General features: G+C 41.2%; 1 protein-coding gene across 4 annotated transcripts in view; it reads right to left on the bottom strand.

The window, feature by feature from the left end:
• Prdm10 (PR/SET domain 10) overlaps window positions 1-17,386 on the bottom strand; it is a 112,962-nt gene that overhangs the window by 40,632 nt on the left and 54,944 nt on the right. For 2 of the 4 annotated variants that reach the window (XM_027411750.2, XM_027411749.2), the window contains exons 8-11: window positions 12,023-12,095; window positions 9,861-9,978; window positions 6,225-6,354; window positions 5,187-5,429 (exon numbers count right to left, since the gene is read on the bottom strand). In XM_027411750.2, coding sequence (XP_027267551.1) covers window positions 5,187-5,429; window positions 6,225-6,354; window positions 9,861-9,978; window positions 12,023-12,095 — 564 coding nt within the window. The remainder of the gene's footprint in view (window positions 1-5,186; window positions 5,430-6,224; window positions 6,355-9,860; window positions 9,979-12,022; window positions 12,096-17,386) is intronic. The other 2 variants (XM_027411751.2, XM_027411752.2) reach the window with 2 other exon arrangements.

The raw sequence follows: 17,386 nt of genomic DNA, 5'->3' as shown, positions 1-17,386 counted from the left end.
TGAAGGGATTTAAGTAAATATCAAAACTTTTTTTTTTTTTTTTAAAGACAGGGACTACTATATAGCTCTGGCTGTTCTGAAACTCACAGATATCCACCTGCCTCTAAATCCCAAGTGCTGGGATTAAAGGCATCCACCTCTACACACTGCTCAAAACATGTTTTCAACAGAAAATTGAAAAGGAAAGAAAACAATTTGGAAGAAAAAAATTGGGTAAATCACACATGCATGAATGAGACTAGCACATGTCAGTCAAAAGTCCTTGATGAAGGAATCCGAAATGTTTCACAACAAAATAACAGGAACTAGCCGGCAATTAGACCTTCCCTGGAGGGAGGCAGAGAAAGAAATAGGTATGGGGTTTCTTTTGACATAAGAAATTAAATCAGTGGATTTTACAAAATATGATTTACTGATCTCAATGTAAGAAAAAGAGCTGAAATGCATTTATGTGAATGTATTTGTTCGTGGGGCGTGACATGAACACATCATAAATGGAACATATATATTTCAGTTCTTAGAGAATGTGGAGAAGTAGTCCCATGGTAGTTGATCAGTTTTAGTTAGAATGCCACCCAATAAAGCTATGCTCACCACTGTGCTTCCAGTCTGAACAGGTCAGTCTTACTGTTTCCTTTTCTGAACAGATTGCCCTTCTAAGGCTAGTTAGCTATCTCGTAAAGCCATGTAATTGTCACAGGGACTCCTGGCTAGACAAGATAGATGCTCAGTGGAATCTGTCATAGCTGCTAGACAAATAACTGGCACTCCACTGAGAGCAAATCCCTACAGATATCTTTCACAAAGAGAATACAGAATCAATATTTAGTTGTTCCACAAGGAAGACTCATTCCTATGTTCCTCAAAGCACAAAGGGCAAAGGTCTAGATAGCTTTATGGTGGTGAAATCCTTCAGAATATACCTGTGAATGAGTGTGCCCGGGCAGCTATAAGGGAAGAGTCACTGGAAGGTTAATAGGGGAAGCAAATTTCTGAACATGGTCCAATTCTCAGAACAGGAAACTGTCTCTCCAGGTTTCCCTTAGCCAGGCTATTTATTTTGAGTGGTTCAATGCAATTCTGTTGTCTTTATAAGTTGATGGGGGCTACTTGAAGGATGGGAGTAGGGCACCACATTTTATTCCTTTTTGTGTCTAGAGCCCTTAATAAATACTTAGTCACAGGAAGTCTCACATAATGGCTTGAAAGTTAATAAAATATACTTCAAATAAAATGCCAAACATACTCCCAGCTTCTTTCCTAGTGTCCACAAAAACCCTGAAGAACGAATCTTTTGTGAATCAGCCACAGTTGCTTTCATTTCCTCAAGCTGCCTGGCAGAGGTCTAATCTTTTCACTTTATCCGACACACTCTTGACAAAAAAGTTCTTCCTATTTCCCTCTACTTTCAGAATGCTATGGAAGGATGCCAGGTAAACAGATGCTCTTCTAAAGCACACTGAAGATTCAGGATCTGGAGCATGTCTGCCATGTAAGAATCACTTCCTTGATCCAACCTGGGTCAAGTTTCCAAGGACAGACCTGCTGCACAATAGTGATCCCACAGGGGATTCCATTTCTCCTGGGTGCCAAATCCAGAATTCAGCTTCATTTTGTTCCATTATGCTCCTCAGTCTCCTGTCTTTTCTGATTAGCATGAGTACCTTCAGACACTTGATTTTAACGAAGTGGCCACCTGGCTTTCTTTCCTGAGTTCTACTGCAGCCCTTACTTCCATGGAGCCCTGAACGCTGAGTGCTCAAGAGCTGGCCTGCTTCTACATGAGCTAATGGCACTCACGTTACAAGGCAGTGAGAGTGCTGGGCTGCCCCCACCTCTGACCCACTTACATACAGGCTGCCTCTGCTCTATGGTATTTTCCCTGTGCTCAGTGGGCTGCCCCCACCCTTGACCTACTTGCAGGCTGATTCTGGTCTAAGGTAGCTCTTTTGTGCATAGCCACACCTGGGCCCCTTCTAGAAGAAACCATCATAAACAGGGAGGCTGCACACAGATGCATTATGGGTCTTCTAATCCCTGAACTCCCTTAGTCAGTGTCATCATACTGTATGGGACAATAGCTGCCCAAAGGGTACCAAAATAGTATCTTCCTTCTAAACTCTGTTAAATTACAGTGAATTCTGAGGGAAGATTCTTCATTTGTAAAATGATTCTAAAGTTTGAAATTAATAGCTAAGGGAACCCACACTACTAATTCATTTTCATACTACTTTGATCCAGAGACCAAAGAGAAAAAAACAGTTTGTTTGCTGGGTTTTTGGTTGTATTAAAAACAACAACAACAAAAAAGAGGGTGGGCTAGAGAGATGGTTCAGTGGTTAAGAGCATTGACTGTACTTTCAGAGGATCCAGGTTCAATTCCCAGCACCCACATGGCAGCTCACAACTGTCTGTAACACAACTGTCTGGCACATAAAAACAAAAATAAGCCAGGCGTCAAGCCTTTAATCCCAGCACTCGGGAGGCAGAGTCAGGAGGATCTCTGTGAGTTCAAGGCCAGCCTGGTCTTCAGAGTGAGTGCCAGGATAGGCTCCAAAGCCACAGAGAAACCCTGTCTCAAATAATAATAATAATAATAATAATAATAATAATAATAATAATAATATAAAATAAAAATAAACAAATTTTAAAAAAGAACAAATAATTCTCCAGTCTATCATAAATCCGGCTTTCAGAAACTTCAGTAGGCTAAGCCTGCCCAACATACCTCACTCTCTAGCCTCCTTCACCTGGCATCCACACCAGAATCAAGATACTATTTGCACATCACCAAGCACATCTTGTGCCTGGGCCTCTGACTTCCTATGGAGTTATTTACCTTCCACAGGAAGACAGTTTTCCAAGGGCCTGTCTCCTCCTATCTACAAATTATTTCCTGACTTCCCTATATTTGGCCTTCTATTCTTCTCAGTTCCTAGGGCAGTCATAGGCTGCACTTGTATATTTGACAGAGAAATGCAAATAGTCCTCTGCTAACATTGGCTCCTTATTAGACTGTAAGCCTCCAGAGTCCCAAGCTCTGTGGGTTGCACAGACACTGCTGGACATGCAGTCTAAGTCTAGTCCCATAGCACTGACCACTGAAATTGTTTCAGGGCTAAAAGGGGCCTTGGAGATCACTTAATCCTAGTCTTCATTTGCACAGGAAGAATCTATAGCCCACAATTTACTCATTTGTCTATTTGCAAATAAATCCCCATTATTAACTTATTTGTATTTTCAGAGGCATCCAAATTGTCTTTTCCATCTGGATTTTGTAAGTACAGGATGCAAAGAACAGCAGGTCAGCAAACACTTAAATAACATTCTGTTATGTGAAACACAGGAAACAAACCTACCTGCAGCTCCAACTGAGCAGGCAGCATTAGAGGAGAGAAAAATAGTTACATTACCAATTGGATTGGAAGACTTCCCTTCAGTTGGTCATTACCAATCTGGATAAAAAGATGAAAAAATATATAGCCCTACTTTTTAGAATATATGAGAGGAAAAATCAAGATCAACTAATACTGACCTCCAAAGGCTTCACACAAGTGGCTTTTGCTTTGATGCAAGGAACCAGTACCCCGCCTCTTGAGAACCAAAATGCACAAACAGCTATTCTGTGCTTGTACATTCCCAGCTTGACTATAGCTTTGTTATTATTTTTCCCCTCAAAACAATTAAATGGAGCAAGCATTTCCCTCAACTTGGGAAGGCATCAGAATTACCAAAGGACAAGTGACGGCAACTGAGCAAGAGGACGGACAAGTGCAGACTGGGTAGTAACATACAGTGATGGACAAGAAGACATTCGGTCACACGATTTCTCTTTCAGGCCTCTTATTTATGAATTATTGACATTACATAGAGTGGGACAGAAGTTTTGCATTTCGATTACCATTCGTTCATATGATTTTTCTTTTGGGCCTATATTTATGAAATTCTTGAAGTTATATAGAATGAGTTGAGAGTTGTATATATTTCAATTCTAGGACCCTCAAAAAGGATATTTAAACAGTTTTCAGAGCCCTTTGAGGCTGTCATGGGACTAAGAATGTGTAAATGTATTGTTAAATGAAATCCATCTCCAAGGTCCCTTCTAACCTACAGGCAAAGAAGCAAAAGACCAAAAGAGGCAACAGACCCAGTCTCTCTCATTCACAGCAAGACCTCAGCCAGGAGTCACTAGCCCTATCTCCAAGACACACCTTCAGTGCCTAATCATTGTTAAAAAGAAAGGAAGAAAAGACCAGAGCAAACCAAAGCTAACGTGACCATCCATCTAGAAAAATTTGAAGCCTAGAAAGTCTTACATGTCTCTTTTACATTCAAGTCAAGTCTCTACAAATCTTTTTACATACTAGCTGCCACAAACACAGGTTTATGTCATTGCTTGTTATCGACTCAGACATCACACCAAACCATATTGCTTTCCATACACACCCACTGCAGTTCCTAACTCGGGCTCAAATGCAGCACAGAAAATAATAAAAGCAGCATGTTAGAAATGGAAGACAGAGGACCTCTGCAGCCCAAGTCTAAAGCCAAGACAATGACCACACCACTGATGCACTGACCAGCTTTGCTTCCAGCGGTGCCAGGTACCCTGAACCTAACACTTGTTAGTCTCCCTTGGAAACCACAAATAACCACATCTAGTTACCCATAATTCCCTTGAGAGCTATGCTTAGACAGAGATTAGAATAGCTGAAAATATAAATACTTTAGGTTAGGAAGTAAAGCTTAAGGAAGAACCCCTGTTCAGCCTATGTAAGGGCTTTGTTTTAACCTATAACACCAAAAAAAAAAAAGAAAGAAAAAGAAAAAATTAAGTAAAATAGAAATAATTATTGTAATTAAATATACCTAAGTCCCTATTTTGAAACTTTAAATTCAGAAATATAGGAAACTGTCCTAAGTATACTGGCATGGCCTGCCCAAACAAAGACCTTTGTGTGTCTTCAATATGTTGACTGACTCTAGGACAACCATTTCAGCTTGCCGTGAACAGAAACACTAAGAAAAGCACTTTTGCAAAGTAAGGTGATATTAAGGGTATTTGGAAAGCTAGATACAAGACTTCGAAGTGAATGGTCAACAGGCTGGGACACAAAGCCCTGAGAGAGCTGACCAAGAGGAGGAAGGTAACCAGCCAGCCAGGGAGAGCGGACTTTCCCACTTACTCGGATGCGTTTGGCCCTGCGCATGTCATCCGCTGTCAAAGTGGTCTGGGCAGGCACTACAGTCTCTTCTTGCTGTGGCTGCAGGTGCAAGGTGTGAGTTTCTGGCTCCTGCTCCAGAGAGGACGGTGTTTCCTGTGGCAGCTGGGGGATCGGAATGGATGCTTGTTCTGGCTGATCCAGTCCATTCAGAGCAGCTGGTTCAGCCTCATCGAACTGCTCCTTTGTGGGGAAATGCAGCAAGTCCTGAATTTTGCAAACACCAGGAATTACCTCCCTATCTACACAAAGATCAGTAACATAGGGACTACTGGCTCAAATTCAGAATCACTGCTATTTACTTACTTAAAAGATAAAGTCTTGCTACATTTCTAGGCTGGCTAAAACTCCTAGGCTCAAGCAGTCCTCCTTCCTCAGATTCCAGAGCAGCTAGGACTATGGAACATGCCACCTAGCCCAGCTACAACTTTAAAAAAAAAAAATGATCAGCATTATGGTCCCTCTGAGGAAGTTAACAGATAAATGTGTGCAGAATGCAAAAACCGTAAGACATCTCTGGTCACAGAACAAGGAAACTGAGACAATCTTTCTGGAATATCAGTCATTCTAATGGTTTAAGTTAATTAACAAAGCCCTCACAGAACCCCTCCAGTCAATTTCAAATCTTTAAGACAACAAAGTTAAATCTGTATTGCAAGCAACACTTGAAAATACATTTTTTGGGCCAGACAGTGGAGGCACATGCCTTTAATCCCGGCACTCAGGTGACAGAGGCAGGTGGATCTCTATGATTTCAAGACCAGTTTGGTCTACAGAGTGAGTTCCAGGACAGGCTCCAAAGCTACAGAGAAACCCTGTCTCAAAAAACAAAACAAAACAAACAAACAGAAACCACACTGTTCCAATCCCACTTTAGTTAACAGGACAACGCTCTAATAAAGCAGGATTATAAACATTGGAAAGATATTTCAGTCTAGGCACAGTTAGTTGAGCACTCCCTAAAACAAGCGCCTAAAAAGGAGCTCCTTGGACCCCCAGTACCTGTGTCCCATCGTCACTCTTTTCCCCATTTTCACTGGTGATTTCCAAGCGAATAAATTTTGGAGGACGCCCGGGCCGCCGGCCTGGGCCAAATCTCCTCTTGCCTCGACCCCTTCCTCTGCCTCTTGTTCTGGGGACAAGAGATTGGGTTATGTACAGTCACCACGTGGTACCCCACAGCATCACTCCCTAAGTGGTTCTTAGTTCTTCTCACTTTATCACTTCCCCTGGTTCTTTTCTCTGATGGAAACCACTGTTTTGCTAATGTGTGTTTCCTACATTTCTCATCTTTTCTCTATAGTCCAGAGATGTCTTAAAATTATTGGGAGAAATAAGAGCTAAAAGAATACTGACAACACTCTGCTTTTGAAAGGACAGGACATGCTTGCCCGACAGCTGGCTCCCAGGATTCAGTCCATTCTTTTTCTCTTTTGCCTTGGCTCCTACTCTTTCCCAGAGATGTAGCTAAATTCAAATAACAGTCTTGTTTTCCACAGCTTTCTAGATAGTCAAAAACAAATTTCTAATTCAACTGTTCCATAATAAGCCAAGTGAACACAAATTAAAATAGTCCCCTTTAGCTGATTCTCAACAGGCAAAAGGTCCCTATCAGACGAGACTCCGGGGCTGGGGATGAGGCTCAGTTGGTAGAGTGCTTGCCCAGAACTGCACATGCCAGATATGGCGGCACATACTCAGGAAGTGGGAGGATCAGAAGTTCAACATCACCCTCAGCCACATAGCAAGTTCAAGGCCAGTCTGGACAACATCAAACTGTATCTCAAAACAATGAGAGCAGGGAGGCAGGGAAGGAGGAAGGGGGGTTGGGGGGAAGACTGGATTATAGTGAGTAGTAGAGCACTTGCCCAACATGTGTGAGGCCCTGGCCGAGGCAAGGAGTGGGGCAGGTGGACTCAGAAAGAGCAAAATAAACTTATTTTAGAAGATATGTGTGCTGGCTCACCTAGACTGTCAACCTGACTAGATTGAGAAGCACCAAGGATATTAGCAAAGCATGCCTTTGTTGTGTGTGTATGACTGCTTTCGGAGAGAGTTTGCTAAGTGGGACAGAGCTGCTCTAAATACAGATAGCACCATCCCACACACTGGAGATCTCAATGTTCTAAAAAGGAGAAAACCACTAGCACAGACATCCTCTCACTGCCGCTTGGCACTGCTCTGCCGTGCTCTTTCCACCCCAGAAGACTGAAACTGCAAACAAAATAATCTTCTCCCCCTTGAATTATTTTCTCATTTATTTTGTCATAGCAATGAAGAGTTAACACAGTGTGCAAGGTGCACATTATATGAATTGGATCATGTTTCACTCTTTCATGCTGCTATTTAACAGATATATATTTTCCAGGAATTTCTTTTTCTATTTGCTTTTTTCTAAGATGGGTCTTACTAGTTGCCCAGGCTGACCCAAAACACCTGAGCTGAAGGGATTCTCCTGCCTGTCTCCAACTGACTTGTCACTACAGGCACCCAACACCTCACCTGGACTCCAGGAACTTTTAAAAGATTCTTTATTATGGAAAATTCTAAATATAGGTAAATGGAGAGAAAAGAATAATGAGCCAATATATTCATACTTAAGATTTATGACCAATCTTATGCTATCTATATGCCCACTGCCTCCCTACATATACCCAGTAAATTTCAGACATCTTTTTATGTATAAATACCTCAGAAAGCATCTCCAAATCCTAAATTCTACATATGTGTACATGCATACAAAAATATTCCATTATTACGCCTTAAAATTTGATAGTTGCTCATTATTAGTAGTATATTTCCAAAATTGGACCTTCCTGGTTGTGACAAATTTATTTTAACAGATAGCTAGTGAACATTTTATCTATGTGTCATATTCTATGCAAAAGCACCAGAAACACCACAATATATGTGACAGTTCTTGCCCTCAGAGATCTAGCAGAGACTGTAGGCATGCAAACCAAAGGTCATAATGTAGTATAAAAATGTTACAATGAAGTCGTGCATACATTTTAGGGATACTCAAACATGAGTGACTTGAATCTCATTGTGTTGTGCCCTCCCAACACATTCATTCCGGTGGTCATATCCTGGTCCTTGTCATTCTTAGTATAAAACTCTATTATTCCAAATGCATGCACTGTCCACTAGAAATCATCTTCTTGCTCTCCCAACCACTCCCTCTAGTAACCAGATTGAGCTTCTAGTACCCACTTCCGGCCCTGTCCTTTCTTCTTCCATAGCAGGCACTCCTGGGACTATCATTATAGTCACACTGCTGCTTTTGATCCCTACCTCCATTGCTGCTTCTTTATTTTCCCTGTGTTGGTGTGTGTAATGAAACCACAAGCCTGTGTCATTCAATCCCCTGCCCTCTCACTACCAGTACTCTCTCGTAGCTGGAAACAGCACGAATACTTGCTGTGGTTTCTTTCCTATTTAGTGACCATGAACCCAAGGTGGGCACTCAGTATTGCAGGCAATTACATGGTTCCTCCCTAGAACATCTTTTTTTCTCAGTTTTCTAAATATGGTTTTATGTCAGTGCCTATCTTTCCAAACTCTATAAAAGTGGACCTGTTCCATTACTACCAACCTAGGTCTCATCCGCCCCTTGACCTGTTGACTAAACTCTATTGAGACTCCTTGTCTTCATTCTCATCCCTGTATTAGCTAGGCTGAGGCTCTCATTGTAACCTAAAGACTATATCCATCACACTTTTTTTAAGTTTAAATTTTGAATCATCTGATCTGGCTCCTGCCTACTTCATCCTACAGGACTCTCCCCATCTCTCTCTGTTTTTTATTTAGAGAATACTTTATTAGTTTTTATAATCAAGCCCACGTAGATAAGACCTTACATATTTAATACGGTGCGTTAATCCAGTGCGTACAAATGGAAAAAAATTAAGTTCAACATTTCTACACCAATGTGGCTGTTAATTTCTGTACAATGCCAACTCAACACGGTAAACTGGGATATTTTCCCTGTCTCTTTTTTTTTATATAGTGTAATTAAGCATATAATTTACTCTCATGAAGAAATCATAGTGCTGGGAAAAGTATGAAAATCAGAGATGCATATTACTTCAAATTTATATGCTGTCTTTAGAAATCCCGATTCAGGGGGCTGGAGCATTGCTCAGTAGTTAAGAACTTTGACTGCTCTTCCAGAACACCAGGGTTCAAACCCCAGCACCCACACAACTGCTATTAATGGTCTGTAACTCCAGTTCCAGGGGATCTGATGCTCTCTTCTGGTCTCCACCAGAGCACACATATGGTGCAAAGACACGCATTCAGGCAAACTACCCATAATAATAATAAATAATAATAATAAATAAATAATAATAAATAATAAAAAAATCCCAATTCAGAATCTAGTTCAAGGAGATTTAACTAGGGTAAAAAGAATCTCAGAAACATAGTTATGGGTTATCTTGGGGAAAAAATAGCAAATAAAGAAGAAGACATTTCCCAAGGTATTCAGCAGCCTATCTGATTACCTGTACATACATGCATTGTGTATGTACACACACACACACACACACACACACACACACACACACACACACACATTTTTACACATCCACCAATGATTTAGAACCATGTCTGAGAGCCCTGGCCTCATATACCTACCTCGTAAACACATCTAGTTTCTCATCGTGAGAATTGAGGTGTTGCTGCAGCTGCTCTGAGCTGATGAACCGGCGATTGCATTCATAGCAGGGCCAATTCTTCTCTTGCTCTCGAAGAACTACAGCCATGAGAGAGAAATCATAATTTATAGCTGCGATCAACAGACACCAGGAAGATTTAGCTCCTGTTATCTCCACCATTCTTATTTCACTGTAAACAATAACTGGTATTTGAATTAATTTCTTGTCACAAAAACAAAGGCTGGAACTTGGCAGAGAAGTGATGTTTAGATCTCATTCTCTAAAACTTTCATGTAAGATATCAAAGGACCCACACTATCACACCACCCTATCTCACCCCCACGACACACAAAGAAATCTATAAAGGAGATCTGTGCTGAGATAACTTCCTGTTTCAGATCCAAGTCTCATAATTAAGGGAATATCTTATCACAACAAAAGTCAGTGTCCAAAACACACAATCTAGCAAAACATCCAACCATATCTCCCAAGCCAGAATATATGCATACCCCATGGCCCAGCAGCAGTCCCCTTCCCAGTTGTAAACCCAACCAGAGTGTGCATAGATGCCTCCTAAAACACACATGGAGGAAGTACAGCTGCACTCAAGACAGTCTAAAACTGCCAACAGTTGTATGATGGGAAAAGTCTGACAGCCTTTATGCCTGGTCCTTTGAGATAACCTCTTAAGTCATTGGGATCTCCTAATTGATAGGTTCTTTGTTACTTATTAGTCCCTCATCCTACCTGACTTTATTCTGAGATGTCTCAAGGTGGGAGCTGATCTGGCTAGAAAAGTATGACCTTGTGATTAGAAGGTTGGTGCTTTGAGGGAAGGGAAGCTAGAGGCTGAGTTCAGTCACATGCCAACCACTCCATTAGGCATGCCTACATAATAAAACCTCAATAAAAGCTCCTTATGATTAGGGACAACACATCACTGTTCCAGGACTCTATGTCTATTTATTGGACTGGTCCTGATGTATATCCTTTATTGTAAAACTCTAATCATTGACTTTAGTACTTTCCTGGGCCCCATGATTCATTCTAATAAATAATGAACCCTGCAGGGATATGGGAAGTCCCCTAAATTGTGACTAGAAGTATGAGTGGCACGGGAACCACAGAACCCTGGAGCTGGTATCTGAACTGAGTCTTGTGGAAGACTATGCTTTTAACCCTTTAACCTATGAAATATGACCTAATTCTAGGTACTTACCATCATAACTACATTACATAACTAAATCTACAGCAAGGTAGACAAACTGTTACAGAGTCATGAGTAATATAAAAGTTAATATTCTAATCTAGGTGGTGGTGGTGGTGGTGGTGCATGCCTTTAATCCCAGCACTCAGGAGGCAGAGGCAGATGGATCTCTGTGAGTTCGAGGCCAGTCTCGTCTACAGAGTGAGTTCCAGGATAGTCAAGACTACACAGAGAAACTCAGTCTTGAAAAAAAAAATGAATATTCTATATAAAAATGTGGATGTATCTAAAAACTGTGTTCACCTAGAAGTTAGGGTTTTGGCTCAGTGGTAGAATGGTTGCTGAGCAAGCCCAAGGCCTTAGGCTCAGTTCCCAGTTCCAGAAACAAAGAAAAGAGTATATTCAGGCAAAAGATGCCCAAACACAAAAAATGTGCATGTACTGTATTGTACTGTTTATGAACAATTTGTTAATAAGCAATTGATGTGGAATATTAGAAATCAGGACAGTACATTTGGGGATTTCTTTTTTTTTTTTTTTTGACAGGTGTGTTCACTGTGAAAATTAACCAAGATGTATACACTTCATTATTTGTGTACCTTTCTGTAGGGAAATCATACTTCAATCACATTTACATTAAAAACAAGGTCAGTGCTTGCCTTGCTATGTATTCAGAGATGATGAACTCCAGATATGAATCTTCCTCTGACTCTGAGGCTTTCATTTGGTAGCAGGAGGTTTTCATTCTATTAAATATGACTTTCTAGCACTCAGGAAAGAAATGCAAACCTGCCATTGTAATTTGATCCCAGGATTAAATGGAGATGTGTAGCTCTGAGAAACCTACTCTTTCGAGAAATACTGAGATGGGAAAATCAGATGTTACATAATGGTATTATATTCACGTAAAAAGGCACACACAAAAGTCCAGGCACCTTTCCTTTCTTCTTCAGATATGTCATGGATCTTCTGGTTTACAAACTCAGCATAGGATGCAGCATACCACACCTGTAAGAACCAAGGACATCATCAAGAACCAACAGATGTCACCAGCTGTGCATGCTTAAACTACTTCTCCTACCTGCATATGTGGGCATTTCATTAACACGTCCATTAACAACAACAGTCACTGAGCCCCCATGGTACCCATCTGGCAGATGACCCATCAGGATATCTAAAATGAATGGTCTGTTTTCTTCTTCCTTCTTAAAAATTGTTTTTGTTGTTTAAAAATTCCACAAGGCTTACATTCATAGTTTACCTAAATAAAACAGCCTTTTAAAATTCTACATTTAAATATGGGTTTTTATACAGCTGTAATCATAGACAACGCCACTCAGCTTAACACTGGGATTATGGGTGGGACTATATCAAATGCTCTTGTGTTCTCCCGGGGCCTCCCTTACCTTCTGTTTCTGTCCATCCTCCCTGGCTGTCTCCTTCCTCCAGCCCTGTCTATGTAACATCTACATATTGCTGCTCCTTAAAGTTTGTCTAAACCCTCATCTTCTTATTTTTTCTCTGATGTCACACCCATTTTCAACCAACTCTTTGTTAACAACTCCTAAATACACCCCCACTCCCCTTAGAGTCCCAGACTGGCCTCAAACTCAGTAAGCAGTTGAGAATGGCCATGAATCTCTGTTCCTCCTGTTTCTAGATCCTGAGTGCTGGGATTATAGGCTTATGTAACATATGTGGTTTATGTGGGTTAGAAGATTGAACCCAGGAATTTGTGCATGCTTTGCACAGAGTCTACTGCTAAGCCACATCCCCAGCCCTTTTATATTTTTATTTTTAGAGAAGATCTCACTATGTTGCTCAGACAGGCCTCCAACTTGTAATCCTTCTGCCTCAGTCTGCTGAGTAGCTATGATTACAAGTGTATACAACCATGCTCAGCTTTCATCACTAATATTCAAGCAAGAATGGTTTTGCTGTTGATTTATTTTTATAGTGCTGGGAATGCAATCACTTGTATGTACCTACAAAGTGCTCTACCACGGCCAACCCTTCCCATCTCCAATTTTAAAATCCCTCCTCCCAACAGGTTCTTGAACTTAAAACCTAATTGAACTTAAATAACATGACTTTAATTTCTCCATTTGCTTCAGTAATCTTTTAACAAGAACTGTCCTCAGATTTGATACACTCTCCATTTGGTGTTTTAGCTACCAAACTCATGCCAACGCCATCCATTGCCTAAATCCACCTGACATGCTAACATGCTTCCTTCTTCCTCGACATTCCCAGTTCAGCCACAGGTCCTCCTCCTTCTTTCTTCTGTTTTTTTTGTGTATCTGAGTATTTTGTCAGCATATCATGTGTGCTTTGCCTAAAAAGGCTGTCAAACCTGGAACTGGAATTACAGGTGGTTGTGAGCCATCATGTGGTTGCTGGAAATTGAGCCTGGGTCTTCTACAAGACCAGCAAGTGCTCTTAACCTCTGAGCCATCTCTCTAGCCCCACAGTGGTCTTCTTAAAACACAACTTGATTTTGTTGTATGGGTTTCCATTTGGCTTCTCATTTTATGATCTACCTGAAAAGCTTAATAACAATCCCCAAAGATCTCCCTGCTACATTGCTACAAACAGCCCTCACACCCCACGAGGGCCTGCTCTCGGCTACCCAAACATGCCTAGTGCTTTCAAGCCTGAAGCTGTCCTGACTCCAGAATTGCAGTATTGGTCCCTCCCATCCTGCCATCCTCAGCCTTCACCTCTTAGCAAGCCTTCTGATCCAGTTTATCCAAACTGGTCCCTGCGCTGTTACTTACTCTCTTTGCACCGTTACACTTCCTCTATTTGATACTGTTTGTTTTACATCTTTCTGTTTACCTCTCCCTCTAGATACAAGTCAGCTAAACACAGAGAAAGTCTGCTCTTTTAAATGTAGGAAACACAACAGAAGTTTAATATGTATTGACTGCCAAATGGATTAATCATGCATTAATAATTTATGTGCATTAAAAATATGAGGGTATTTATGTAAGGAGAACTTTGGCAGAACAAAATTTTGTAGGATCTGTGTCCCACAATTCCTTAACTATGCCCCTCTTGTTACACTACTTTACGAAGTTTGTCATTTTCCTATAACAAATTCTGTCCTAATCCATCAGCTCCAAGATGTACGTTTTTCTTCCTTCCTTCCTTCCTTTATTTCTTCCTTTCTTTTTTGGGGTTTTCAAGACAGGGTCTTTCTGTGTAGCTTTGGAGCCTATCCTGGCGCTCACTCTGTAGACCAGGCTGACCTCGAACTCACAGAGATCCGCCTGCCTCTGCCTCCTGAGTGCTGGAACTAAAGGGGAGCACCACCAACGCCAGGCTTGATGTATGTTTTTTCATATCAGAAATCAGAAGCTAGGCACAGTGGAATATGTCTAGAATCTCAATATTGGGAAAGGATGGGGCAGGCTGAGCTTTAGGTCAGCCTGGGCTGCAGAGAAACCTTGTCTCAAAAAAAAAAAAAAAAAAAAAAAAAAGTCAGGAGGTGGTAGATCACACCTTTAATCCCGGGAGGCAGAGGCAGGCAAAAATCTGAGTTTGAGGCCAACCTGGTCTACAGAGTGAGTGCCAGGACTATACACAGAAACCCTGTCTGTCGAGGGGAGCCAAAAACAAACAAATCCTCAAACTGGGTACTTTGTGGTTGTTAGAAGAGGAATCAGAAAGTATCTCACATCCTGGCACCCAACAGCCTTGATACAACTAGTGCTAGTAGCCTGCCTCTCACTTCTGCAGGGGCCTAGCCTGGTGCCTTCGGCTGTCCTCACCTCCTACTGGGCTCAGTGACTTGTAAACAATTGCTAAGCAATGCAAGCAAAGCCCCAAAACCTGTCATTTCCCTCAAGAATAGGAGTCAAGAATAGATATTTCAAAGCAACACAAGGTTGATGAGCATCTGTAGGCTCCTACTAAGGCAACAAGCAGAATTGTCAGAAAGTTCCTGAAGGTTTGATCAGAGATCTCATTAATTTCCATGCACAATCCATTTCAGGACAAAGTCAAACAAAAGGGAAAGTGCAGTGTCCAGACTTACAGACAGCAGTGATGTGGGGAAATATTCCAGAAGCAAGAGTGTGATACTTACTTTGAAAATATTTCGTGGGGGTCCAACAAGGTGGGAAAGCCTGTAATGCCAGCACTAGGAAGCTGTGACAAGATAGCTAGTCAGTCAGTTTGAAGACAGCACGGGCTACACAGTGAGTTTCAGGCCAGCCAGACCTATATAGTGAGACCCTGTGTGTGCCTTGTTACTCATACACCAGTGGAGCATAATTTTTAATTGAATTATAATCAAATATAAAGTAACTTCTTCGACAATGATGAAATAATCATTTTATTGATTTTATGAAGGGACTACAATAGAAAAATTGACAACAATTTTTTTTTTTTTTTGGTTTTTCGAGACAGGGTTTCTCTGTGTAGCTTTTGGAGCCTATCCTGGCCCTCGCTCTGGAGACCAGGCTGGCCTTGGAACTCACAGAGATCCACCTGCCTCTGCCTCCCAAGTGCTGGGATTAAAGACATGCGCCACCAACGCCCGGCGACAACAATTTTCTTATGAAGCATCTTTAAGGCTATGTTATGTCTTAGAGTTAGGAAAAGTAGCATTATTGTGTTCTAGTATAACAAGTTTTATCTTTTTTATAACTGTTTCCTCAGATTAACTGAAGGATTTGTCTCACTTGGACAAAATATTTTTTGTATTGATTCAAAAATACTCATATTCTACAAAGCAATATAATTCTACAATCAAAGTCCATTATTTATTTTAGTGTGTGTGTGTGTGTGTGTGTGTGTGTGTGTGTGTGTGTGTGTGTGTGTGTGTGTGTACACCTGTGTACCAGGGCAGGGAGGGATATGTGTGCAATAGAGGTCAGAAAATCTCTTGGGAGCCAGTTCTATATTGCCACCTTGTGGATCCAGGGACTGAACTTGAGTCATTGGGCCTATGTGTAATTGCCCCTCTCTACATGCTGAATTAGCTCATCAGATCCTGGTGTCTGGTTTTGTTTGGTTGGTTGGTTTTAGTTTTTCAAGACAGGGTTTCTCTGCTTAGCCCTGGCTGCCCTGGAACTCGCTCTGTAGACCAGGCTATCCTGGAACTCAGAGATATACTTGCCCTGCCTCTCCAGTGCTGGGATTATAGGCATGCACCACCACTGGATGGCTTGTTTTTTACCCACTTATTTCTGCTAATTTAAACTAACAAAGATAGTAATTCATATTTTATCTTCTGTGAGGTTGAGAATTGAACCTAGAATGTTACACACAGTAAGCAAGCATTCTCCACCATGCTATATCTTGAGCCTTTTAAACATTTTTCAAATTATTGAGAAATTATTTTATGTGTCTACTATTTGTTTCTTCCAAATAAGATCTCTCCCTGCATTTCTCCATAGTGAGGCTAAATGTGAAAAACACTCTTCCTGTTTTCACATCTCAACATGTAAACTGTATTACAAAAATCCCCATTCAGTTATCTCCTTTTTATCTGTTTCTGTTTGTTGGCTGATTGATTGGGATCTTCCTTTTCTTTGCTTTCCTTTCCTTTTCTTTTGAGGCAGGGTCTCTTCATGTAGCCCTGGATGTCCTATAACCAGCCATGCAGACCAGTCTGGCCACCCAGTACTAAGATTAAAGGCATGGACCACCACACCCAGCCTTGCTTTGTTTTGTAGTGCTAGGTATCAAACCCAGAGGATTGCATATGCTAGGCGAGTACTCTACCACTGGTCCAGATTCCCCAGCCTTGGTAATTTATTATACCTAACTACTCTTATTTGGTTCTGTCCATCATTACCCCTATAGTTCTATCTGCTGTTTTCAAAGAGAAAACAGATCCCAGTGGTTGTATACCCAGCACCCAGATAAGAATGATAATTTCATGCAATGTATTTTGGTACATTCCACAACTAAGAAGCATTCTTTTCAGGACTTTTTCTTTATTACAAAGGTGCTGGAAGCTACATTTGGTAGTATATACCTGTAATCCCAGCTGTTGGGAAGTGGAAGCAGGAAATCAGGAATCCAAGGTTACTTCTTAGCTACCGTGAGTTAGAAGGCAGCCAGAGCTACCTAAGGCCCAGTCTCTTAAAGGTGTGATTTCTAATAGACTGACCACAATCCAGTGGATGCCCAAGCCCCAGTAGAAACTGGAATCAATGGGTTATTAGTTGTTTTTAAAAGGATACAAAGTTGGGGGATAGGGAGATGCAGGCAGATCTGAAAAGTTAATGGGAGGAAGTGGCAGTGACTAGGACTATGACCAAATACACTGCACGAAATTATCAAAG

The sequence above is a fragment of the Cricetulus griseus genome, chromosome 4 (assembly GCF_003668045.3).
Source record: "Cricetulus griseus strain 17A/GY chromosome 4, alternate assembly CriGri-PICRH-1.0, whole genome shotgun sequence".
NCBI classification, from domain to species: Eukaryota; Metazoa; Chordata; class Mammalia; order Rodentia; family Cricetidae; genus Cricetulus; species Cricetulus griseus.
This window is presented reverse-complemented; position numbering and strand designations above follow the sequence as displayed.